Source organism: Orbicella franksi, chromosome 15, assembly GCF_964199315.1.
Source record: "Orbicella franksi chromosome 15, jaOrbFran1.1, whole genome shotgun sequence".
NCBI classification, from domain to species: Eukaryota; Metazoa; Cnidaria; class Anthozoa; order Scleractinia; family Merulinidae; genus Orbicella; species Orbicella franksi.
The window spans coordinates 7697201-7724497 of record NC_138159.1 but is presented as its reverse complement, the minus strand read 5'-3'; the positions used below and the strand labels follow the sequence as shown (position 1 = coordinate 7724497).

The 27297-nt window shown below is 38.9% G+C and overlaps 3 protein-coding genes and 1 long non-coding RNA gene across 6 annotated transcripts in view; 2 read left to right on the top strand and 2 right to left on the bottom strand.

Annotated features, from left to right (window-relative positions):
- LOC145470734 (uncharacterized) overlaps positions 1 to 27297 on the top strand; it is a 258742-nt gene that overhangs the window by 109102 nt on the left and 122343 nt on the right. The window lies entirely within an intron of this gene.
- The window catches only part of LOC145470705 (uncharacterized), a 102215-nt gene that overhangs the window by 3145 nt on the left and 71773 nt on the right, over positions 1 to 27297 (bottom strand). The gene's annotated exons all lie outside the window — the stretch shown is intronic.
- On the top strand, positions 276 to 17246 carry LOC145470731 (serine/threonine-protein kinase PAK mbt-like). Of its 3 annotated transcripts, none has more exons than XM_081454559.1 (4): positions 276 to 320; positions 5738 to 5863; positions 6832 to 6966; positions 8105 to 8312. In XM_081454559.1, the coding sequence occupies exons 2-4, from the start codon at positions 5783 to 5785 to the stop codon at positions 8264 to 8266; spliced, it is 378 nt and encodes a 125-aa protein (XP_081310685.1). In that variant the 5' UTR covers positions 276 to 320; positions 5738 to 5782; the 3' UTR covers positions 8267 to 8312. The 3 variants fall into 3 exon arrangements, with proteins under 3 accessions (XP_081310685.1, XP_081310686.1, XP_081310684.1); XM_081454560.1 differs by lacking the exons at positions 276 to 320; positions 8105 to 8312 and adding exons at positions 452 to 490; positions 15472 to 17246; XM_081454558.1 differs by lacking the exon at positions 276 to 320 and adding an exon at positions 452 to 490.
- On the bottom strand, positions 20361 to 22464 carry LOC145470117 (uncharacterized). The gene has a single exon (XM_081453952.1). The coding sequence runs from the start codon at positions 22100 to 22102 to the stop codon at positions 20891 to 20893; it is 1212 nt and encodes a 403-aa protein (XP_081310078.1). The 5' UTR covers positions 22103 to 22464; the 3' UTR covers positions 20361 to 20890.

The following is a 27297-nucleotide window of genomic DNA, read 5'->3' as shown; positions in this document are numbered from 1 at the left end:
CAGGCTCTCCAAAAGACAAACCGAGTGGCTTTGCTTAAAAAGGCCATCAAACAGTGGCTTGCTATGCTTTCGGAGAGCTCGCAACCGAGTTCTCTAACCATACGAGTCCGCTGGAGTCGGCCAGTTGTACAATCGGGCGGTTTGGGAATGGCTAACACGAAGGAGTAAGTGCCCCCACAGCTGCCGCTGGACGCACTTCTCGCCGCCGCCAAACAGGCTTGAGCAACATGGTGGCCATCACATCCGGCCCAGCAACTAAACATTCACCGGATGGCCCTATTCAATAGCCACAATCCTGAAGCCAGCGTATTTATCCAAGGGTGAGCGTTAATTCCCCTCGGTCATTTGATGCCTCCAAGTACCTATTGCGTTCAGATTTCATTTTCATGCAATTTAGGGAACGGGTATTCCACCTTCCCTTACCTGCTTACCTGCTGTCCTAGAAGAGGATGATGCCTTCGAATATATGGCGGGTGTAGTAATTTCCAAGGTAAGACACTTTGCGGTTTTCTGTTTTTATTTGCTTCTCTGTGGATTATTCTTGTACTATCACGAGCAAAATTTACTCCTTTATATTGAAAACTAACTTGCAGCGTAAGGAAGCGTTTTTAGAAGGTAAATTCCAGCACATGGCAATAACATTAACAATACATGCCACAGTCAGTACATAAGCTACTAGATCATTAGGTTGGTCTTCATAGCAAATAGTGTCCAAGAGCAAATAGTTGTGCATGTTTTTGAACGCTAAATTTTAGCACTGTGTTTTAAAGGTAGATTCTGTCGATAACATAATTTGTGTTAGTGTTTATACGATTTCTTATAGATTACTTGTTGTATTAAAGCCTCGTGGACCATTTTCCAGACTGGGAATACAAATTAATTTTATTATTATACACTGTAGTCACCATCGGTCTTTCCATTGGCTAAAAGCCTACAGTTAATTCTGGGAAACAGCATAATTTACAGATTATTCGCTAATCTGCTAGCATATTAGTGAATAATCTGTAGGTTGCGCGTGCAATGCATGATTTCCAAGAGCAATGTCAAGTTCAGGGACAGTGAAGGAAGAACATGGCTTGTCGAAAATAAACTGTGTTCGGTGAGATAATGCCAGCGTTTGTCGTTATTTTCTTCAAAACAATGTATAATAAAACAATTATTAGATTCGGTTTTTGTGATATTCGAAATAATCAAGGTCTCAGTTAGTGTTATCAGCCTCAGCCTTTTGGCTTTGGCTGATAACACTTACCTCAACCTTGATTATTCTGGATATCACAAAAACCTCATCCAATAATTGTTTATAAGTGATGCATAGGCTGCCTCATGTAAGTAACTAGGCAAACTGCAAATTATAGCACATTGTACTTAATGTAAACACAACTCGATGCAGAGGATTTTTTGCTGAAATGTTTAGAATTAGTTTGTTTTTCATTTTTCTTTCTTTAAAATTCATTATCAGGGGTTTCAATAAGATTTTTAGCAAGCAGACAGTAGACTATGACAGCTGGGCAAAGGTAGGGGGCAGACAAGTTTGAAAGTCTAGACTTACACAGATGCTCGCAAGAGTTTTTAATTCTCTGTTTTTTATGGTGAAAAATTTACCGTTAGGAAACCACGCAAACAGGGTTCTGCATTGACTTACGCGATGTGCGATTTTTCTTCTTCCATCATTTTAAGAGCGAACTAATACCACAATAAAGGTTTTCAGTGTCCTGAGCGTGATATTAAATTCTTTATTCAGTGAAAAGAGGTTATATTATTTGTCTGCTGTAGGCTTTTGTACATTATGCTTTTATTTCCCACTAAAACGCTCCCTTAATGCTTCATTTTTCCAACTAAAATGCTCAGTTGTTCCACAAAAAGCACTAAAATGCTTGCGTAATGCTCTTACATTGGTTTTTGTTTTTTTTTACAAAGGTGCCTAGACAAACATGGCTGCCCGGCAGGTATATTTTGCAGGTCGCAGGTTGCAGGTTGCAGGTTGAAATTTAATTATAACTGAAAAACCGCTGGCACTAAAAATAATTAATAACCTATATACTCGTCAGGGGTTCTTACATAAAGTAGTTCGCCTCTTTCACATAATGGAAACACACTGTCATAAATATCGAGGCCTTCTTTGGCAATCTTCTAACTTGTTACGCCGTGTACAGAAACCAGAGACTTCGTACGCTTCCCGACATGTTTGTGATCGCACTTGGTTTGAGCGATGTTCTCATGTCCATCAAAAACATGATCGATCCGCTATAGGTACTTATCGATCGACAAGCCGAGACCAGTGAAATCTCTTCAAAGCCATCTGGATGGCCGCTCCACAGATGTTTCCATCATTTCCAGATTTGGCTCGGGTCTTCCCTCAACAACAGAGGATTGCCATCACAAATGAAGGAAATAAATAAAGAAATGAAATAATATAAGATTTTAACCGACGGAATATACTAGCACAAGCTCAGTGTGCTTTCATTTTGGTACTCACAGGGAAGAAACCAAATTCAGCAGATATTTCAGATGATATTTCAGATGTGTCTTCAAAAACAATAATTCATTGCAGGCTTAAAATCATAGGAATATACTCTCCTCCCATCACTTTGGCCGGTTTGGCACTTAGGTGGAAGCCACCCTTCTGAGCGACTGTAAACAGCATCATGTAACAGTCACGGTAAGTCTACCACCTGTACGTTTCTTTTAAGTGCCAGCAGTTTTCCAGTTATAATTAAATTTCAACCTGCAACCTGCAACCTGCGACCTGCAAAATATATCTGCCGATGGCCGCCTTCAATTTGATTTGACTACTGCTAACCTCTCCTCAGTCTCCACTCTGCTGTATTAGGGTGGCATTTAAAAATTTTTCAATTTTGAATTAAGTCTTCATTTTCTCGTAAAAAATAACTTTTATTTCTATTTTTTGTGGAAAAAAATAATTTTCTAGGAAAATGCCACTAAAATGCTCGAATAATGCACACTTTTGCCTCGCTAAAATGCTAAAAAAAATGCTAGCATAATGTACAAGAGCCTAGTCGGCTGTTTATAGAAAAATGAAACTTGAAACTTGAACTTGGTCACATGCTGGGCAACCAGTGAAAACAGCAAACCAACTGAGGTGACTATCTATAATTTCGTCGCTTAATTTCTAGGCTTTCGCACTTTATAGACGGAAAAAAAGAACATTCTCAAGTATATTTTTGAAATTATTATGTTATTTTTGCTATAAATATAAATAGCGATGAACCGTGAATCAGTGAGTTCCACAGTAATTGGATTTCACAGTTAATTTCAAACCATTTACGCTTGTGGGGAGATGCTGAAGTACATTTAATATTTCATTATGCAAGTAAAAGGTTTTCAACAAGAAGACTACACACTGTACTAATTAAAACAGAGTCTTTGGTTGAAGTTTCCTATGTAAATAGATATGTAAATAATGCACTTCTCCTAAGCAAGATTATCTGTGAAAAATTTTTTACTTCTCACTTCACAGTGCTACTTTGACATAAAGTACATGTAGCCTGTGCCACTGCCAATGACATACTCAGAAAAGTATTCCAGGTCATCTGGGTTTTAATTCCTTAAGATCTGTTTAAGATTGATTAATTAAAAGTTCCTTTATGCCCAGCAAGCATCTCGATGCAAGCTCAGAGTTTATTGTGATGGCTTTCATTGGGTAAACAAGACATTTACGTCTGCTCCGTGTGCTCAACATCCATTTGTAGGCACTTTGGTATCTTTAAGTTCAGTTCGTAGATCTGATCTTGGAAGCAGAGGAAGGTTTCATGTTGTGTAATTTGTTCATCATTGCAGGATTGATTTATCAGCATTACCGGTTTTGTCCGGTCAAGTGTTTTTTTCTTGCGTTTTTTTCCTGTCCAAGCCGTCTTTCTTCATGTGTGTTTAGCCGTGATCCGATATAAAATGTTTTGTTCCAGATTATTGGCGTCGGTAGAGTCCGCCATCATTTAACCCTTTACCCCATAAGGCGAACGGCAGTTTTTCTCAAATCGGCAAATAAAGACACTCTGCCTGTGTACAATATGCCATTTGAAAGCCACTAATCAGCTTATTTAAGAATTGACATCAGCAGCTATTAAGGAGGTAGACATTTTGAGAGAAATTGCTTTAAAATGGGAAAATGAACGACTTCAAAAATGTATCAATCTTCTACTATATTAGGTATACCTCTAAACTATAGTTTACTTAGCAGCTCTTTGTGTATAGCCTGATATGAAACAAGTCTTGCATTCCATTTGCATCCCGAAAAAGGAACTAAAAACTTCTGGGGGTGGTCAACTTATGTCTTGGATGGGAGGGGATCAAAATTTTATGACTTCAATGAGCAGATCTTCACAAGACAATTTTCATGGCAAAAATTCATAGAAACCTATCAAATATTCACAAAGTTATGACCTTGTGTGCCAATTTGCACTCTTAGGGGGTAAATTTAAAAGCATCGGGAATAACGTTACTTTTAAAGCACTATTAATATCGTTACTGTATTTTAAAGCTTGTCTCATGTTCCATCGGCACTTTCTGGTTTATTTTTTATTTAATATCATCGGCATGTCACTAAAACAGATTATGATGCCTTCATTGGCCGCAAGGCGAAGAACCCTAGTGAGAGTATGTAAGGAATGCTAGGAAAATTTCCTTCCATTTCTCTGCGGTACTTACAGTAGAAGCCCTGTGCGTCCCGTCATGCAGGAAAATCTCAAACCAAGACCTTGCGATATTGACCTTACAGGAGAATAATGCCCTAGAATTAGCCAATCAGACCCTTCCCATGTGAAAGTTTGTTAAGTACATGTACCCCCATCCCCCCAGTTGAAACCTGTTTTCATAGCTTATAAAAGTACAGTCAAACCTGTATTAAGCAGCCACCCTCAGGGAAATGGGAGGTGGCCAATTAAAAGGCATTTGCTTACCTTGAATATTTTTCTTAGTGAACATGGAGTCACTTCAAGACAGTCATGATAAAAGTGTGTTTGAATGTTTTTATCACTCATCACCTATTTCGGACTCTTATCTGCCATAGCCTTTTCAAAACAAAGGTAATTTAGTCCGTGCATTTAATTTTGGGGGGCTGTTTAATAGGGGTAAAGACAAGAGAAAAACCCTCACCAGGACGACCAAAAGGTGGCAGTGGATGCTTAATAGGGGTTATATTTACAATATTTTACTGACAATAATTTTGGGACTTTGATAACAACTGGCCACTAATAAGGGGTGGCTGCTTAATAGGTGGCTGCTTATATTACATGTACATGTAATGCCAATCTTTCGGATTATCTGGGAGTCTCCTGGGTAAAGACAGAATCTCCCTGTTTCCCGCACAGGTCACAAATGAAAGTGAATAAAAGTGCATAAAATACATTTTTCAGACATATTTTGGCCAATCAGATTTTTTTGATTTTGATTTTGACCATAACCCTAAGTGGGTATAGGGCCAGTTGGCCAATCAGAACCTTTTAAAAATTTATTGTATGTGAACGTTTACTGCGACTGTACTTCCTTATGTGAAAAATATCCAATACATGATTCTAAGCCTCCTGCCTGCTATTCTATTTTACTATTATATGATTCAGTATTACATGTATGAAACAGACAAAGTCATCAAATTATGTTGTGGGTACATACAGTGTACATGTAAGTGGTCACAGGTTATGATTATTATCATAAAAATATGGATCTGTTTGCACTTAACAAAAATATGTGAAATAACTTTTTAAATTTTTTCTTGCTGCAGGTGTAGTTGTCTGACTTTGGTTTCTGTGCCCAAGTGACAGAAGAAATGCCAAGAAGAAAATCCCTTGTCGGCACTCCATACTGGATCGCACCTGAAGTTATATCAAGGAAACCTTATGGGACAGAGGTAATAATAACGAAAATAAATAATAATAAATAAACATGCATGTATTTATGCACAGTGACCATTTCAGTTATAAATACTCCTATCAACATGGGTCCTGTGTAAAATAAATAAATGAATAATTAATAAAATAAAATGTAAAACATGCAAAAATCTTAAAAGCTGTATAAGAAATTTAAAAATATACATATAAAAAGAGATACAATATGTAATAAGTAAAACAACAAAAAAGGAAAACAGGATTATTTATCTGACATACTAGTGGTTTTTTCAGTTGCATTAGTGGATTTTGTCTTTTGTTTGCCCGACAGGCAATTAAAGTTGTTTGAAGCGGGCAATGTTTGAGGATATTCAAATTACAGATGTTCTGTAATGTTATTATAATTGTGTTATTTTTATTTTAAATTTATAATGCTAGTAAGAAATGTTTTACAGTGCTAGTAAGAATGACTTTCGGCTAGGACATCATAACAATTTTTATTAATGATACTCTTGAACATTGGTTTTCTTTGTACATTGTACCTTGTTGGTACTCTTTTAACATACATCTGGGTAGAGAATGGCAAAGTGATTTAAACCATAGAACCTTGACTGCGAACATGATGCAATAATCCTGGCCAGGACTTGAACTCCAACTAACCACTATGCAAACAAGCCTCATCACAAGAATTTTGAATATAGCGGGAAGACTTACATGTACTTCATCACTTTGTGGTTAACAGTGGATAATATATCATTTTCCTTTTAAAAGTGTATTCTCTACTCATTTTCTGTGGAGTAGTACAGTAGAGTCATCTTGACCATGAAGTTCTCCAGACTTACAGTACTGCCTTGTGGAACAACTCAAGCTTATAATTTGACTATTAAGCAGAAGTGTAGATTATTTCTATCTGTAATTGTACATGTTTTATTGCTGTTAATTATTTCCTTGCAGTATGTTTACTTTCGTTTTGTTGTGTCCTCCATGACAGGCTGATAGCTGGTCCTTAGGGATCATGATTCTTGAGATGATTGATGGAGAGCCACCTTGTTTCGGTGAAACTCCAGTAGAAGCCATGAGAAAACTGAGGGACCTGGATCCACCAATCACACAAGGGAATGGTGAGGTGAGTGTTCAACTAAGCAACCTAAAAAAACAACTTGCAGAAACAAAGCATTTAGTAGCATAATTTTTTTTTTTACAATACAATATTTTACTGTTCACACATCTTACATCAAATACGTTGTTTACAGCAACTTAAAGAAAAGAAAATTAGAATTTTAAAAAATAAGGTTAAATTAATCTAAATTACTGGTAGAGAAAAATCACTGACTCTTAAAATACATTTATGACAATTTGGCCTGTTATGCACTATGTGTGCAAATTGCAGCACTTTGCAGGCTATGCTTGGAAACAAATGATACTGAATGAATAATGTTTATAATAAATGGCTAATTCAATCAGTTCTAAGCTAGAGGCAGTTTGGAAAAGAATTGTTTTCCCAGTCAAGTTTTTGTGGTTTTCTTTACTTTCCTGTTAAAAGGAAGCACAGTGGAACCCTGCCTTACAGCCACCCTGTTAATACAGCCACCTCTTTATTACGGCCAATTTATTCTGGCCCAAACAAAAGCTCAGTCAATCATTTTCTTATTTGAAGGACCCCTTTAATACGGCCACCCCGTTAATGTGGCCAGATTTTTGTGGCCTGTTGGTGACCGTATTAACGGGGTTCCACTGTACTGCATAATAATTATTATAGACTTGCTGTTCAAGGCAGAGTTTACATGTAGAAGAAAAATGTAGACTTCATCATTTACTTGTCAGTCTGACAACTATCTGAATTAACTTCTTGGTTGTCTGAGACCCAAAGTGCTTGTCCAAAATATTTTGTCAAAATTAAAGAAGAAATAAAGCAAGAACATAAGCCTGATAAAACAAGTGAAGTGAAATGGCCTGACCTCATGTCGTGCATCAAGAGAGGGAATCAGCTGGCCAGCAGTTGTCTCAAGTTTAACATAACCTTAAGTGCATGTGGCAAATAGAAATTTTCAAGAATCTCCCAATTTTAACTTATTATTAGAAAAACTTATTATAATATCTTTGCAAAGTTTTGAAAGAATCAACTTCTTGTTAAAATCACACAATCACCTGTGCCAACCTGCAGAAGCTCTTCCTTAGGTTGTGGGTTACTTTGAGAAACTACTAACTCTACACAAGTATTGATTTATTTCCTTTATAATCTCTGTTCTACTTCTATTCTACAGATGTCTTCTCGCCTGCTGTCATCTTTGCAGAGAACCTTGGAGCATGACCCGGCACCAAGAGATTTTGCATTTGAACTTCTTAATCATTCCTACATTCACAGCACGTCCAACTTTACATCTCTTGTGGACATGATGAAAAGTTTTCGACACAGTGTTTGTTAGCCAGTATGTTACAGTATGTTTATTAGGTGGCATTTGGCACTAGGAAAGAACCAAGAGCTGTTCTTTTAGATTTGGCCTGCAAAATTCAACTAAGAAAGTGGTAGAGCTGAAGGGTTTTTGAAGTATGAGCAGTCTGAGAATTTTATCACACATGACACATTTCCCTCCCTGATCCCTCACCATTGGATTTGCTGCTTTTTATCCTCTTCCCCTACAACTCCTCCTCCCTGCTGTGCAGATTACAAGAATTGCCTCTGTTTGTTTTCTATCTGAAGGTGCCAATGTTTGTGCCTTCTAAAGAAACAAGCTGTGATTATAATTAATTTAGCAGAAAGTGAGATAGCCACCCAGAGGTCCAACCACTTACACTTTTTATACCATTTCGACAGAAAAGGTAAACCTAAAGTTTGTGTACCTTTTATTGAAAAATGTACCCCCTTTTTAAGAACACTGCATCACCAAAAAGGACAGTCATCTTGTCATTTTCATGGAGTGCTTACAGTAATAAATTAAATGACATATTCATAACGTGTGTTAGTTCAAAACATTTTATTTAAAGGCCCTTTTAAATACCTAAATGAGAGATTTGCCTACCCTTTCATATACCTAAACTTGTGTAATCCCTATCCTTTTAATTATACCTGAAGCCTGAAAAAGGTGCCCCTTTTGGGCAGAACCTGCCCATATTGGTCATTATTCTTTTATAGGAAGCCCACCCCACAGGAAGTATACATAAATTGACCTGAGAATACTCGTCTCTTGACACTGCTTGATTTTTCCTACTCAATATAAGATTTCCAAGATTTGAACCGAAAGTTTCCATACTGATAACAGTCCTAAAGAGATTCACAGTGTCCTAGGTTGACCGTTTCATTTTGTACAATTTTAACTGAACTACAACGCACTGGGCGTGGAATTGAAATCTTAGATAATTTAAATTAGCCACATACCTTTACAGATTGTTCATAGGCAATTGCCAAAACAAGATTACTAAATGTACAAATAATAGCAAGGCCATGTTGTCTCCAGAGTCTGCATATTTTCTGGATAAAATCAAAAGAGACCAGAAAATCCTGGTCCCAGTTTGTCAGAGCATGTCCTGCAGTCTCTCTTGTGCTTGAATGAATATCTGCGAGAAAAAAACACGAACACACCGGCGCCACTTGCGGCTATCTACCATCTCATATCCAACGCGCGCTCATGGAATAATTGTTAATTAACCAAAAGGATTATGGCCTCTGGAAGTGAGATTTGTAACTAGGTTAGGTGCATACATCAAGCAAACTAACAGCTTAACCACTTTTTTTTTTTGAGAAAAAAAATCAGAAATTCACTGTCAATTTTAGTTTGAAAAATTGTTTAAAACCTTGAACAGAATGGCTGCTCAATTAGTTTTATTTGAATGGTTGTGCGCTAGGGTCTTATGCACAAACTTGAAAGTTACATTTGAGCTAGAACCAGCTCAGCATGATAAACAGTACAATCTGAAAGTACCGCTCAATAGCTTTCAGTATAATGGTCACACACTGGGGTTTCATTGCTGACCTAACAGTTAAAACCACTTTACACAGCAAAATAAACAGTACCACACGAAAGTTCTACTTAATACCTTTCATTTCAATGGTTGCACACTTGGGTTTCACAGACAAACTCAAAAGTTGCATGGAACCTAATTGTACAGTGTTAACAAACATACCATCTGAAAGTACTGCTCTGGTTTCATCCATAGACTGAAAATATCACAAGAATTAATATTGACTCAACAAGTTTTGCTTGTGATATTCAAAGATTAAATGTTTTGCTCGATTTTGTATTCTTTCCAACAGTCCTTGGTAACCAAAAACTTAAACACAAGCACATTATCGTGGTAGTTAATTAAATTCAGTGGATTGTGAATAACACAGTCGGAGCATTGTAACAGTTATTTGGTTTTAATGGAATTGTTACAGATGAATTGTTTCTACATCTACGTCTACACTTTGTTAAGTTGGTAAATATCGTGAGATATAACACCAACTGCAGTAGTCAGGGACGTAGCCAGCTATTTTTTTCCATTTAAGCCCTTATTGTACAGTGTAAGTGGTATATCAAATTTTGCCAACGTCCAAACAAGACAACAACAACAACAGTCAACTAAATTTTCGTGTGCAAAACTATTTCAAAGTTCTGCTTTGTTAATAATCTTACAGCATTTTTTCATGTGTAAGATTGAAAGTCATTCTTTTGTTTTTGCAAATGAAACGTTGATATAGCGGTGATTCGCTATTGAATAGTAAGAAAAAGAAAATATGGCCTTTCAGCTACTAAAAAAATTATTTACAGAAATTCTTGTTAAGCCTGTGCTTAATGGCTTGAAGGCTAGCTACGCCCCTGGTAGTAGGTTTAATTTGCTGAACAAACATTTTGGTTTTATTGATGATTACATGGCCTGTAAAGAGACATTCCTTGGAAGAGGTCTGTATTTTTTAAACATAATTAAAACAGGTGGATCATTCAGAATAATTTTGTTTTCTTGTATTATCCCTTTCAGTTCAACAACAACAAACTGTTTTTCCCCACAGCCTACAAAAAGCATTTACAATTTAATGCAAAAACAATCGGGATACTTGCAAAATGCCAGGTAGCCAGATAACAGAAAGGTTTTTTAAATGTTCAGGCCTGGCACACAAACAATCATGGACACAAAGAAAGGTCTGGAATAAACGGAGTTTAGCTAAACAGCAGACTCATAAAATCAATGATTCATAAAAGTAAATAATTGCATTGCAAGGATTCTGACCAGTAGATTTCCAAATGAATGCAAATGCAGCATTTTAATGGGCGGAAATCTCAAGTTCAATTAATTTATCATGGCTATCTTTCATATTTAGGACAACTCTTTGGCTTTAAATAGCTTGTAGTATGTTCCTGCATTATTCAATTGGGAGGGGGAGGAGGGGGGGGGGGGGGCGGACAGGAGATCAAAACCTCCTGCCTCCCGTACTTTTATCTCCCTAATGTTCTGCCCTTTTCGAACGTGCTCTTATCCCCTGTGAATTAGGAGACCCAAAACACTACTAGTCCCAACACAGTCCCTGAAAGGCTCTTACCCACCCGCTTTTACAGGGGTTAAACCCTGAAGCGGAAGAAAAGAGTATCCCACCACAAATCGCGGTTAAAAACATATATATATATGGAAGAACTTGGGGATGCCCGCCTAGTGGCCATGTTTTATTACAAGTAGGATCAACAAAAATTACCGAGTAAAACAGTGATGGACAAAACACTGACCCCCAGTCCCAGTCGCCTTTTAGTCTAAACCTTTTGAAGGCACTTGTCAAGTTGTTTCGGCGAGATGTCCTCAAAAGGAGTTATAAAGCCTTCCTGATTCCTAAATTTCAGTGTGTTAATTTCAATAACTTCTAAACAATACACTTGAGCTGCTTTATCGAAGTTGTTGTAAACAAATAGTTTTGTGCCGGGTTTTGCTGATAACCTCACGCCTAGCCTATATTAATAGGGGATGAACTATCAGATCAGGGGAGGGAAGAGGGGGTTTGACTTTTTCAGCTTGCATGATTTTGTTTTCACGTCAGCTGGTGTAAGATTACTTTTACGGACTAATAATGCATATTTCATTGCAAAATTACCCCAAGTTCTTACCCTCACTTACAGCGGTTTCCAGCATTTTTCAGCAATTCAAATTGATCAATAAACATTAGCAATAAACAAATGCCCCATCAGTGGTAGACTACGAGCAGTCTATCTTCTCCTTGACAATTTATGGGGATGAACGCAAAACAAGTAAACGTGTGAGCGTGACTGCGACTGTGACATACGAGGGTTTTGTTCTGCAATTTGTTACTGCGCCTTTCAATAACAGGCAGACTCTAAAATTCAAAGCTCAACCGACAGATGCGTTTTTCGCTACCGCCAATCAAATGTTCGGCGGCTCCGACTACTGCCGAGCACTGTTTCGTTGTCTGAACAGTGCTTAACGATTTGATTACCGCGCGCTCAGGTTTGAGCGCGGTTGAGTTTTGAATTTTAGAGTCCGCATGTTATTTAAAGGCGCAGTAAGTTGTGAAATAGCTCAGGTTTCTTCCCATCCAACACGCGCTCGAATTTGTTGTTCCTTGGAAAAAGTTCTCTATAAGGTGGTAATGAGCCATGGCAAATATAGTTCAGTCAGGATATCCATGTTGTTGGGAGCTCTTCTGCTTCTCTTAAACTTGTCACGCTCAACATAATAATAGCAAAAGAATATTGCAACTGCATTGATTGGATTGTTTATCGATGGGAAGTGTTTCTATATTGGGACCCAGGTTGACTGAATTTACAACCAAACAGTCTGATGAGGCCGAGTTGATGCGGTTAGGTACCTAACAAACTAGAGATGTCTGCGGTCATGTTTGCCCGGAGACATTAAAAATCATAATAACTTCAGAGAGATTGAAGGCTTTCTGGTAGAATGTTTTGCCCCCATTATGGATGCTGTCAGTGCACTTAATATCAATTTATTAGCGCGAGCTCCATAAACACCATATTCTTTGGGCGACCCTCTTTGAAATCACATCTTTAGGTATGCGCCCTTTCCAAATTCCTACCGCCCCCTATCTCATAAAAAAAATAATCGCTTCCTTTATGCGCAAAATTTAAAGAAGTTATAAGAATTTGTCAGGGTATCAATGACGATATTCCTTTGTTGATGAGCTTGCTTATTCTCATCACCTAACCTCATCCCAGAACTAAAGAGTTCTCAGTGATTTTCACCCAGATTCAATGCCAGCGAGATCCAGCCTGGGTGACCAGACTTTTTATAGCAATCAACAGTTTCCAGGCGCATAAAGGGCTACTGGGGCTGTGAGAGGAATGGACAGTTTTTTCCCACCTCTCCCCCAAAACGAGGTAATAAATATGCGAATTAACTTTTTAGGGAGGGTCACAAAGTTTGACCACTGCAGCTTCAATACTGTTTAATTTGAAAAAAGTTTGACATCGTCGAGGGCACGCACTATGAGTTCCCCCCCCCCCACCCCACCCCGCTCACCCACTCCACCGGCTAAACAGGGTTAAGAGAAACAAGATGTCTATCAATTTACGGAACTTAAGAGTTCTTAGTGATTTTCACCTACATTCATTCCAAGCGAGATCCGATCCATACCTTCGAGTCGAATAAAAGGCTACTGGAGAATTTAAACGGTTACAATACAGTTTATTGGACAAAAAATGTATCTTTATATTTACACTTGTCAAAACAGAATAGAAAAAGTAAAACATGTCCGAAAGTGCATGTCTTCCTCGGCTGGAGATACCATGTGGTATCTTTTCAAGCAAAACGTGAATATCAATTATAAATTGTCTCTAAGCTTAGCTCGGAAAGTATTGGACACTTTAGAGCGGTTTTCATCCAACTGTTGAAAAGCAGTTGCTTTTGCATTACTACGCTATAGGATTGGCTCAAAACACTGGCGCCCTTTCCTCACCTAATAAAACGTTACAACAAAACCAATCGTCACCAGTTGCCGAAGTGACGTCACCAGTTGCCAGGCCCAGATCCCACCTTGCGCATAGAACATAGAAATTACATGTTCAAACACCTGTAGAAACCCAGGGATTTTATCAATCGAGATAATTTTTCGCTGAAGTAATCAGGGAAACTAGTAGATTTTAATATAGGAAAAAAAATTGGGGGGGGAGGGGGGGTTAGTGGCACTTAAAAAGTGTATTCTCTACTCATTTTCCATGGATTAGTATAGTCAACTTGATCATGAAGTTCTCCCGACTTACAGTACTACCTTGTGGAACAACTCAAGCTTGCAATCTAATTATTAAGCAGAAGTGTAGATTGTTTCTATCTGTAATTTACATGTTTAATTGCTAATAATTATTTCCTTGAAGTATGTTTAAACTTTCTTTTTGTTGTGTCCTCCATGACAGGCTGATATCTGGTCCCTAGGGATCATGATTCTCGAGATGATTGATGGAGAGCCACCTTATTTCAGTGAGCCTCCATTACAAGCCATGAGAAAACTGAGGGACCTGGATCCACCAATCACACAAAGGAATGGTAAGATGAGTGTTCAACTAGGCGACCTAAAAAAACAACTTGCAGAAACAAAGCAGTTTGTAACATAAAGTAAATTTTTTTTTACAATACAACATTTTACAGTTCACGTCTTACATCAAATACATTGTTTTCAACAACTTAAAGAAAGGAAAATTAGCAATTAAAAAATAAGATTAAATTAATGTAAATCATCCTGTTTTAGAGAAAAATCACTGACTCCTAAAAGACTTTATGACATGTTGGCCTGTTATGCACTAGTATGCGAGAAAATTGTAGCACTTTGCAGGCCATGTTTGGAAACACATGATACTGAATATTATTAAATAATATTTATAATAAATAGTTCAATCAATCAGTTTTAAGCTGGAGACACTTTGAAAGAGAATTTTTTTCCTGGTCAAGTTTTTGTGGTTTTTTTTACTTTCCTGTTAAAGGGAAGTATAGTGGAACTCCACCTTACAGCCACCCCATTAATACGGTCATCTCATTATTACGGCACTTTATTCTGGCCGGAAGAAAAGCTCAGTCAATCATTTTCTTATTTGAAGGAACCCTTCAATATGGCCACCCCATCAATACGGCCAGATTTTTGTGGCCTGTTGATGACCGTATTCGTGGGGTTCCACTGTACTGCATAATAATTATAGACTTGCTGTTCAAGGCAGAGTTAACATGTAGAATAAAAATGTAGACCTTATCATTTACTTGTCAGTCTGACAACTATCTGAATTAACTTCTTGGTTGTCTGAGACCCAAAGTGCTTGTCCAAAATATTTTGTCATAAGTAAAGAAGAAATAAAGCAAGACCATAAGCCTGATAAAACAAGCAAAGTGGAATGGCCTGACCTCATGTCGTGCATCAAGAGAGGAAATCAGCTGGCCAATGGTTGTCTTGAGTTTAATATAACCTAAATTGCATGTGGCAAATAGAAATTTTCAAGAACCTCCCAATTTTAACTTATTATTAGAAAAACTTATTATAATATAGATCTTTGCAAAGATTTTAAAGAATCAACTTCTTGTTAAAATCACACAGAATCACCTGTGGCAACCTGCCGAACCTCTTCCTTTGGTTGTGGGTTACTTTGAGAAACTACTAACTCTGCACTTCAAGTATTGATTTAGTTATAATCTCTGTTGTACTTCTATTCTACAGATGTCTTCTCATCTGCTTTCATTTTTGCAGAGAACCTTGGAGCGTGACCCAGCACATTAAGAGCTTCTGCATTTGAACTTCTTAATCATTCCTTCATTCCCAGCACGTCCAACTCTACATCTCTTGCAGACATGATGAAACATTTTTTGACACAGTGTTTGTCAGCCTAACAGTACGTTTATTAGGTGGCGTTTGGTGTTAGGAAAGACCCTCTTGTGCCCAGAGCTGTCCTTTCAATTTGGTCTGCAAAATTCAACTAAGAAAGTGATAGAGCTGAAGGGTTTTTGAAGTATGAGCAGTCTGAGAATTTTTTTACACATGACACGTTTCCCTCCCTGGTCCTCCACCACTGGATTTGCTGCTTTTTATCCTCCTCCTCTCCAACTCCTCCTCCCTGCTGTGCAGATTACAAGAATTGCCTCTGTTTGTTTTCTATCTGAAGGTGCCAATGTTTGTGCCTTCTAAAGAAACAAGCTGTGATCACAATTAATTGAGCAGAAAGTGAGATAGCCTTTATAAGAGGATTGCTTGCAACAAAAATTTTCATCATGCAGTATTGTAGAAATAAGAATTTTGTTCCACCCAAACAGATCTGTATTATGCCTTCAGTGCTTGGGATTTTTATTTTAATTTACTACATTGATCTGCATGTGACAAACAGAGTAGCCTGCAGAAGTATGTGCCTGTAAGGGAGGGGGGACTGTGCAAAATTTATATGGGGAGGCTCCACCCAGAGGTCAAACCACATAACACTTTTTTAATACCATTTTCACAGAAAAGGTAGCCCTTTTGTGTACCTTTTATTGAAAAATGTACCTCTTTTCACATACCTATTTAGAACACAGCATCACCGAAAAAGACAGTCATCATATCATTTTCATGTAGTGCTTACAGTAATAAATTAAATGACATAGCCATAACGTGCAATGGTTCAAAATATTTTATTTAAAGGTCTCCACCCCCAGGAAGTATATATAAATTGACTTGAGAATACTCGTCTCTTGCCAAATGCTTGATTTTTCCCACTCAATATAAGATTTCCAAGATTTGAGTCAAAATTTTTTATACAGATAACATTCCTAAAGAGATTCAGTGTCCTAGCTAGGTTGGCCATTTCATTTTGAACAACAATTTTAACTGAAATACAATACACTAGGCATGGAATTGAAATCTTAGATAATTTAAATTAGCCACCTACTTTAATTTTACAGACTGTTCATAGGCAATTGCCAAAAGAAGATTACTAAATGTACAACTAATAGCAAGGCCATGTTATCTCCAGAGTCTGCATATCTTCTGGATAAAATCACAAGAGACCAGAAAATCCTGGTCCCAGTTTGTCACTGCATGTGATTGAATTCAATAGTGGTTTCTGAACAGGCATAAAGACAGTAGACTGCAAGCAGTCTCCCTTTTGCTTGAATGAATATTTGCGAGGAAAGAACCCAAACAGACACACCGGCGCTACTTTCGGCTTGTCGCTCACTTTGGTTCATTCCTTTGTGATCTGTCCTGTGGATTTTTCAAACAAAAGAGAGACTGCTCGCAGTCCATGAAGAAAGGAACTGCTGTGACTAATGACAGCGGTTCTTCCGGTTTCTCTCTGAGGTCTAGATTCTTGGTGTTAACCAAAAGGATTGTGGCCTCTGGAAGTGAGATTTGTAGCTAGGTAGTGCATACATCAAGCAAACTAACAGCTTAACTATTTTCTTTAGAAAAAAAAAATTAGCAGTTAACTGTCAATTTTATTTTGAAAAATTGTTTAAAACCTTGAACACAATGACTGCTCAATTGGTTTTATTTGAATGGTTGTGCACTAGGGTCTTCAGCACAAACTTGAAAGTTACATTTGAGCTAGAACCAGCTCAGCGTAATAAACAGTACAATCTGAAAGTTCCGCTCAATAGCTTCAGTGTAATGGTCACACACTAGGGTTTCATTGCTGACTTAGAAGTTAAAACCACTTTATACAGCAAAATAAACAGTACCACATGAAAGTTCTACTTAATGGCTTTCATTTCAAAGGTTGTCCACTTGGGTTTCATGAGAAACTCAAAAGCTGCACGGAACTACGATGGCCCAGAAGGCTCACAGTTCAGTTGTGAATTTTCACAGTTCAGTTGTGAATTTTCACAGTTCAGTTGTGATTTTTGAAACAGTTCAGTTGTGATTTTTCACAGTTCAGTTGTGATTTTTGAAACAGTTCAGTTGTGATTTTTCACAGTTCAGTTGTGATTTTGAAACAGTTCAGTTGTGATTTTTGAAACAGTTCAGTTGTGATTTTTCACAGTTCAGTTGTGATTTTGAAACAGTTCAGTTGTGATTTTTCACAGTTCAGTTGTGATTTTTCGGTTGGACGAAAAAGACTGGAACTTAACATACGGGAACTGAGACAGGCGAGTGTTTTTCTCCCGCCATTTTGGAAGGCGGCAAAGTTGTCCTCTAGTTTGTGTTTTGCAGTGCTTGGCGTTTTTAAACGATGGATGCTATAATAAGGCAGACTGTCCGAGAGGAAATAAGACGTCAGGGTGAATCTGCCTCTACGAGTTCTAAAGCAGCGACCAGTGAACCAAACCAACGAACAGTAAGCCGACTGTCTGGATTGCTCGACCGCATCAGAGGTCAGTCAAGAGGGAAGAAAAGAAAGACCGATAAAGAACATCGAATCCAAGTTCGCTGGATTCATTACGACAAGAAGTCAGAAGTTTTTGTTCCAGTTCGTCAGAAGAACGGTGGCGGAAACCGGTTCGTTGCTTATACTGCGTCGGAACCTCCCACAGTTGAAGAACTTAAGCAAAAAGCCACTACTTTGTTTTTCCCTGACGGGAAAAGTGCTTTCGCTGGCTCTGTTGACGACATGCTCCTAGATATCTGCGACACAACCCAAACGGCCATTATTCGATTTCCTGGTGAAGGAACTATTGAAAGTTATTTAAAGGAAAATGGTCTCTATCCGTCGACAACTTACCTCTATCTAAGATCACAGCACCAAGACACATTCTTTCCACAACTTGAAGCAGAGGAGGAAAATTTTGAACGGTCAGTCAACCTGAATACTTCGCAGGTAGCATCAGGTGCTGGTAAGCGCGTTGTTTGTTCAGTATGTAGCTGTACGTATTTGGAAGGTGAAGAATGCATTCGATGTGAGCAGAACAGAGAATATGAGTTTTCTAGGATCGCTGATGGGGGGAATTCATGTACTACAGAAACCCCAGAAACACCAGAAAACCCAGTTTTACTAACTATGGATGAAATAAGATCTAGGCGGGTAGCACTTCTTTCAAATGGTGTGGCTGAAATCGAGGCAGAAGGATCGCATAGCAATGTGGCTGATGAAACCAGTTACCCAAGGCTTACAAATGAAGAGAATTGTAGTCGTGATGAAGGCTCTGTAGAGCAGGATTCTCCATGTCCCTCTTCATCAAGAGATCTTCCAGAGAGAGTTCTCACAGTTCACAGATCATGCATAAGAACTGAATTGATTGAACATTTTAAAGACCCAAATGTAATGAACTGTAATATTGATTTTAAAGTGATTAATGAAAAGGGAGAGTTTGAACAAGGTGTGGGTGTTGGGGTAATTTGTGAAGTGTACACTTTATTCTGGAGTGAATTTTCCATCTCCATGACCATAGGAGAGAGAGAAAGGGTTCCCTTTGTTAGACATGACCACTTTGTTGAGGAGTGGGAGGCTGTGGGGAGAATTTTAGTTAAAGGGTTTGTGTCTGTCTCCTATTTTCCCACCTTTTTGTCAAAAGCTTTTTTATGCTACTGCCTCTTTGGCAACCAAGTTCCAGATTCCATGTTTGTTGATTCATTTACAAAATACCTATCCCCAGTAGAGGAAGAGTTCATTGTAGATATTATGAGGAAGAATCAGCTTCCAGATGATGAAGATGAATTTACTGATTTTCTTGAAAGGTTCAAGTGTAGAAGGGTGGTTACCATTGAAAACCTTAGCCAAGTCATTCTTGAAATTTCCAAGCAGGAACTAGTTCAGAAACCACATCTCATGATTTCATCTTTGCAACCTTTTGTACAGCAGTTGAAGCAGTATCCCCAGTTCCAAACTATTTCAGCCGTTGAGGGCTTCTATGATAGTCTTAAACCTACAACGAAAAAGGTGCTATCTTGTCTCACCTCAAATCCACAAAGTGAAGGAGAGAGAGATGCATTTAAATTTTTGCAGCGATTTGTAAGAGGTCTGGAGATGCCAAAACTCCTACAATTTTTGCGATTTACAACAGCTATGGATATTATGATTGACAAGAAGATAGAAGTTACTTTCATTAAGTGCGAGGGCTTGAGTGTAAGACCCATTGCCCACACCTGTGGACCCCTTTTGGAAATTCCATCCACATATGCTAACTTTGTGGAATTAAGGGAAGACTTCATGAACATTCTTAATCGGGACAACTGGGAAATGGATATTATATGAAAGAAACTCTACTGGCCTAGGTTTTTGATCGATGTTTTTCTGTCACAAACTAACTGTCGAAGGGTTGAATCATGCCCTGTAAATAACAGGCTATTTAATTGGAATGCACAAAATTGGTGTCTGAAATGACCTAAAATCTCCATTATTTTTGTGTGTTCTCAACTATGTACTGTTGTAGTTTTAACTAAGGCAGCCTCAGAACCAGAGGTCTGTGTCAGCCGTGTTTTCAAGCTGGGCAGAATGTTGTGTTAGTCTGTTGTATTTTAGGTATGAAGTTCTGATTTCAGGGTAGACCATAAGAGGTCTTGGGAGGAGGTGACTGTGCAAGAAAAATTTTAAAATGCTGAGATTTCAGGCTAGGGAAAGTAGCATGCACTCAACATTTTGTTAAGATCCCACACAATTTGTTTAATTAATTGTCAAAGTTTACTTTAAGTTGTTGACATAATAAGTGTTTGAGTTCTAGCGTTTGTCAATTCCAGTTCACACACCAACCCAGTTATGTACGTATTTAGCGTTTCTGGTTCTTAACATTTAGAGTGGCTTACATGTAGACAAAAACACACTTGTCATTTGCTAAATAAATGGTTATTATTATATAGAATTTGTGTCCTCATTTCCCCCCAGTGCTTATTACAGGTTGGCTGCTTAAAGACCAGGCAAACTGCTAGAAGATTATTTTACTAGTATTGGTTTTCTTCTTGTTTTTGTGAAAACCACGACACTAAACACATCTAGGTCTCAGTTTAAAAAAGTGTATCAAATACCATCCCTGCAGCGTAAGATGGAAGACAATTTTTGATGTTGCCTTGTCTTCCCTTCTGAGATATCCCATTAAAGACTCTACATTGTCAGTGAGAGGGTGGGGTAATGAAAATCAATGTTCATACATACAGGTGCAATTTGAAATATGGCAATAGCTCGTGCTTTTGGTTACAAAACTGTGGAAGAACACGTTCGAAGGATATGCTTTGAGAAAAATTATGTTAACTTTTCCACCTCTTTGAGGAGTCTCATATAGAGATCAAGAGCAGAGCTAACATCGTGTGGCTCTGGAAAGTCATGTTCATTCATAATAGTCAGAGCAAATTCCTTGAAATCCTCACTGTAGTCAGGCGGGCACATTGTGGAGTGATCATAGAACTCCTGAAGGTCATCTTCGTCTACATCCGTTGTATAGTCATCTGTATTGTAAAGGTGAGGTAGAAAAAACATGCAATCAGGTCGTCCCCGAGGACCACTGCTGTTTCCAAATTTGCTTGACGATATTCTGTGTTGATTCCACAATTCCGCAACTTGATGTAGCTCATTTCTTAGAATAGACATGAAGCAAAATCGAATGCAGTCAACATGAACTGGATCTGAGTCAATAAATAGACCCAAGTCACGCAGATCTTTAAAAAAATTAATCCACCAACCAGGACCATCCTTAGCTAGATGTGACCAATAGGCTTCAATCCTCTGATTTGCTGTGGACCTGCCAGTGAGAAAACACCCAAGACCTGCATCCTCGTCACTGTGGCTCGACCTCAGAAATGTATGTACTGCAGCAACCATGCTGTTCTCAGTTCCGTCGTCTGATCTCACTTTTCTCGGTAAACCACCGATTTGTTTTACAGCATCAAGGTAAAATTTAGTGATAACTTCAGGGTTGTTATTTGTGGGACCAACCTCGAGCCAAATTAGCCTCCTTGAAAATCCATCGATGGCTCCATGCACACAGAATCCATAAGGTTTCAGTTTGTCATAGCCATCGATGTGCCAGACAAAGTTGGGCCCTTTTGCATGGTATATTCTTCGGCGAAGTCTCTTCCTTTTTCTGCTCTCGACTCCCTCTGGATCCAGCTCTCTTAAAAGTTTCATGACTGTTATTCTCTTTACCATATATCCTTTCCTTCTCAGTCTGGCCCATATCCTGCGGTAGCCTACGAAGCAGCCACTGCCACCGAGCTCTCTCTCTATGATCCCCTTTAGCTCATCAAGAGGCATATTCGCGGGACGTCTTGACAAGCCTAAGGTTCGAAGTCGTCTTTTCAGCGTTGATATACTTATCGTTATTCCGTGAAGTTTTAAAAATTCCAGCATTTCCAAGTTGCTGTATCCCTGTTTAAAATAGCTCGATATCAATTCCAACTGGTCATCCTCTAAAACACCATTCACATTCATACATGGTGAATAAACTGGTAGCGGCATTTTGTAACTTCTTCTAGAGCACCGTTAAATATAACCACGTCTCAAAGATGGCTGTTATGCTAAGTTCGAAAACTCCCGCCTTTTCTAGACGTAGAAGCCCGGATATGATGAATGAAGTGCCAAGGGCGGAGCTTTTGTTCCAAAAGGTCAGAATTGAACTGTACGGAGAATCACAACTGAACGTTTTTCAAAAATCACAACTGAACTGTTTCAAAAAATCACAACTGAACTGTGAAAAATCACAACTGAACTGTTTCAAAAATCACAACTGAACTGTGAAAAATCACAACTGAACTGTTTCAAAAATCACAACTGAACTGTGAAAATTCACAACTGAACTGTGAAAATTCACAACTGAACTGTGAAAAATCACAACTGAACTGTGAAAATTCACAACTGAACTGTGAACCTTCTGGGCCATCGTACGGAACCTAGTTGTAAAGCGTTAACAAACATACCACAAGAAGCTCTGGTTTCATCAATAGACTGAAAATACCGCAGATATGAATTGATTCATCAAGTTTCACTCGTGATATTCAAAGATTAAATGTTTTGCTTGATTTATATTCTTTCCAACAGTCCTGGGAAACCACAACTACGGCGGTAAAATACAAGCACATTATCTTGGTAGCTAATTAAGTCCAGTAGATTGTGAACAACACAATCGAAGCATTGTAACAGTTCTTCGGTTTTAATGGAATTGTCACAGAATTGCTTCTACATCTACATCTACACTCAGTTAAGTTGGTAAGAATCGTGAGATATAACACCAGCTGTAATAGTCAGGGGCGTAGCCAGCTATTTTTTCCATTTAAGCCCAAATTGTACAGCGTAAGTGGTACATCAAATTTTGCCAACGTCCAAACAAAACAACAACACCAGTCAACTAAATTTACGTGCGCAAAACTGTTTCAAAGTTCTGCTTTGTTAATAACCTTTCAGCATTTTTTCATGTATAAGGTTGAAAGTCATTTTGTTTTTCAAAATAAAACGATATAGCAGTGATTCGCTATTGAAGAGTTAGAAAAAGAAAAAGAAAATATGGCCTTTCGGCCGCTAAATAATTAGTTACAGAAATTCGTGTTACTTACTTACTTATTCCTCTCCGTTCCTAGTGGAACATAGGTCCTCAACTAGAGCGCGCCACCTAACCCTACTTTGTGCATTGCCTTTTGCCTCATTTCACGTGAGATGTTTCCTCTCCAACTCTGCCACTCTTGTACGTCGCCAAATGTGCTGGGGTCTCCCTCTCTTTTGCTTCCCCTGTGGGTTCCCTCAACCTCCCACAAGAGCTCCATTGCATCTCTTTGATCACCTGGGCACACTTACCAGTCTCAAACAATGTCCTTACATTCCACTGCCCGATCTTCACACACGCTTTTGGCGAGAGCAATTTCATCGGCGGTTTATGCGTCATTCTTTGCTTCGCACGTTGCTCCGACCGCGTGTTAGCATCTTGTACCCCTGCTTCCCGATAGGGCGCAGTGGTAATTCTAGTTTCGGTTTCTGTAACATGTTTCTTTTTCCAGGAGCGGGTTATCGACCCGCCGCCCAACCCCCAGCCTGGAGGGCCAGACCAATTCGTGTTAAGCCCAATCTTGATGGCTTGAAGGCTAGCTACGTCCCTGGTAGTAGGTTTAATTTGCTGAACAACCATTTTGGTTTTATTGATGATTACATGGCTTGTAAATAGACATTCCTTGGACGAGGTCTGTATTTTTATACATAATGAAAACAGGTGGATCATTCAGAATAATTTTGTTTTCTTGTAACATCCCTTTCAGTTCAACAACAACAAACTATTCCCCACAGCCTACAAAAACCATCTACAATTTAGTACATAAACGATAGGGATACTTGCAAAATGCCAGCCGGCCAGATATCAGCCAGGTTGGGCACACAAACACACAAAGAGAGGTCTGGAATAAACAGAGTTTAGCTAAAAATACCAGCAGACGAATAAAAACGATGATTCATAAAGGTAAATAATTGCATTGCATGGATTCTGACCAGTAGATTTCCAAATGAATGCAAATGCAGCATTTCAGTTAGCTGAAATCTCGAGCTCAATTAATTTATCATGGCTATCTTTCATATTAAGGACAACTCTTTCTTGAAATAGCTGATAGTATGTTCCTGCATTATTCAATGGGGGGTGGGAGGGACAGGAGATCAAAACCTCCTGCCCCCGTACTTTAATCTCTCTTGTCCTGCTCTTTTCCAACCTGCTCCCATCCCCTGAAAATTCGGAGACTCAAAACCACATCCTAGTCCAGTCCCTGAACGGCTCTTAGCCATCGGCTTTTACAGGGGTCAAGGATAACTTGCATGCGCATGCTCAGAATGCCGCTATTTTCCCCCACCACAAATCGCGGCAAAAACCATATATGGAAGAACTTGGGGATGCCCGCCTAGTGTCCATGTATTATTACCAGAAGGATCAACAAAAATTTAACGAGTAAAACAGTGATGGACAAAGCACTGACCCCCAGTCCCAATCGCCTCTTAGTATAAACCTTTTGAAGGCAGTTGTCAAGTTGCTTCGGCGAGATATCCTTAAAAGGTGTTACAAAGTCTTCCTGATCCCTAAATTTCAGTGTTTCAATTTCAGTAACTTCTTAATAATAATGCTTATTATATGGCTAGCTCCGCAAGTGGGCAAGATGAATCAAATCCTACATTGTGATTGGCTACCCGAGCGGGCAAGATGGAGCTATCTTGCCCACTCGGGACTACCTGCCGTGTCCCGCAAGAAAAATTTCCCCGAAAGCAATATAATAAATCCTTTATTGACCAAGCTTGTTCGGTCAAAATGACTGGATATTGGCCTCGTTCTTTTTTTGCGAGTTTATGGACCTCAACTCCATCTCGGTCCATAAACTCGCAAAAAAAAGAACTTGGCAAATATCCAGCCATCTTGACCTCACACTTGGTCAATAACCCATATATATTTCACTGCAAAATAACCGCAAGTTCTTACCCTCACTTACAGCGGTGTCCAGCATTTTTCAGTAATTCAATTTGATCAATAAACCAATAAAGCTATATTACCAATAAACAAATGCCATATTAGTGGTAGACTGCCAGCAGTCTCTCTTTTCCTTGAAAATTCATAGGGATGAACGCGAAACAAGTGAACGTGCGAGCGTGACTGCGAGTGTGACATACGACGGTTTTGTTCTACAATTTGTTACTGCGCCTTTCAATAACATGCGGACTCGAAAATTCAAAGGTCAACCGACCAATGCGTTTTTCGCTACCGCCAATCAAATTTTCGGTGGCTCCTCCCAGCCTCCGACTACTGCTGTGCACTGTTTCGTTGCCTGAACTGTGCTCAACGATTTGATTACCGCACGCTCAGCAGAGATCGGAAGCTGGGAGCCGCCGCCGGACATTTGATTGACGATAGCGAAGCGAGCCATTGCAAATAAAGTGCAGTCAGGATATCCATGTTGTTGGGAGCTCTTGTGCCTCTCTTAAACTTATCAATCTGAACATAATATAGTAATAGCAAAAAACTATTGCAATTGCATTGATTGACTGTTTACGGATGGAACGTGTTTCTATAGTGGCACCCAGGTTGACTGAATTTACAACCAAACAGTCTGGTGGGGTCGAGTTGATGCGGTTAGGTACCTAACAAACTAGAGATGTCTGGGGTCATGTTTCCCCGGGGACATGTAAAATTATAATAACTTCAGAGAGGTTCTAGGCTTTCTGGTAGAATATTATGCACCCATTATGGATGCTGTCAGTGTACTTTATGTTGACTATTATCGCGCGCTCCATAAACGCCATATTCTTTGGCCGACCTTCTTTGAAACCATATCTTTTGGCATGCACCCTTTTCAAGTTCCTACCGCCCCCTATCTCATAAAAAATAATCGTTCCCTTTATGCGCAAAATTTAAAGAAATTATAAGAATTTGCCAGGGTGTCATTGACGATATTCCTTTGTTGATGATCTTGCTTATTCTTATCACCTGAACTCATCCCGGAACCAAAGAGTTCTCAGTAATTTTCACCCAGATTCATTGCCAGCGAGATCCAGGCTGGGTGACCAGACTCATTATAGCAATCAACAGCTTCGAGGCGCATAAAAGAATACTGGAGCTGTGAGAGAAATGGACAGTTTTTTTCCGCCTCTCCCTCTACCCCCAAATGAGCTAATAAATATGCAAATTAACTTTTTAGGAAGGGTCACAAAGTTTGACCGCTGCAGCTTCAATACTGTTTAATTTGAAAGTTTGACATCGACGAGGGCACGCACTAGGAGTCCCCCCCCCCCCCCCTCTTCCGCCCCCTCACCCACTCCACCGGCTAAACAGGGTTAAGAGAAACGAGATGTCCATCAGTTTACGGAACTAAAGAGTTCTTAGTGATTTTCACCTACATTCATTCCAAGCGAGATCAAATCCATACCTTCGAGGCGAATAAAAGGCTACTGGAGCCGTGAGAGGAATGGACGGTTTTTTTCCTGCCTCTCCCTCCACCCCTCAAGTTAGCTAACAAAAATGCGAATTAGCTAACAAATGTAGAACATGTGCTCTAGTAAACTGAAAAACTTCTCGATTGCCGACAGTGTGGCTAGTAAGGACTTAGTAAGCAACACAAAAATAAGGGCAATATGATCGAATGCTTATTTTCTATACCGGACTGGCATCTAAAAATTCTGCATCAAGGTGGTTCACTGAACAGAGAATTTAAATGGTTACAATACAGTTCATTGGACAGAAAATGTATATTTGTATTCACACTTGTCAAAACAGAATAGGAAAAGTAAAACTTGTCCGAAAGCGCATGCCTTCCTTCCGCTCATCATGTGGTATCTTTTCAAGCAACGCGTGAATATAAATTTTAAATTGTCTCTAAGCTTAGCTCAGAAAGTATTGTACACTTTAGAGTGGTTTTCATCTAACTGTCGAAAAGTAGTTGCTTTTCCATTACTACGCTATACGATGAGCTCAAAAAAACTTGTCAAAACAGAATAGAAAAAGGCGCCCTTTCTTAACTCAACGAAAAGTTAAACCAAAATCAATGGTGACTCACTCGCATGTGTTTTCCCGCGCTTCACGTCAGCTACAAGTATTCACGTCGAGTTTCGATTGGTTCACTGTATTGTCCGTAATCCTTGTGAATGGCTTGAGTGATAACTTTGGTTTTATAGTTTTAGGAAAACCGCTCTAAATGGAAAAA

Bases quoted from the DNA above. Each gene is read 5' to 3' on its own strand.
- LOC145470731 (XM_081454559.1), top strand. From the start codon at position 5,783: ATGCCAAGAAGAAAATCCCTTGTCGGCACTCCATACTGGATCGCACCT. The intron at 5,864-6,831 runs GTAATAATAACG...CCTCCATGACAG, and splicing joins GGAAACCTTATGGGACAGAG to GCTGATAGCTGGTCCTTAGG. The intron at 6,967-8,104 runs GTGAGTGTTCAA...TCTATTCTACAG, and splicing joins TCACACAAGGGAATGGTGAG to ATGTCTTCTCGCCTGCTGTC.
- LOC145470117 (XM_081453952.1), bottom strand. From the start codon at position 22,102: ATGCCGCTACCAGTTTATTCACCATGTATGAATGTGAATGGTGTTTTA.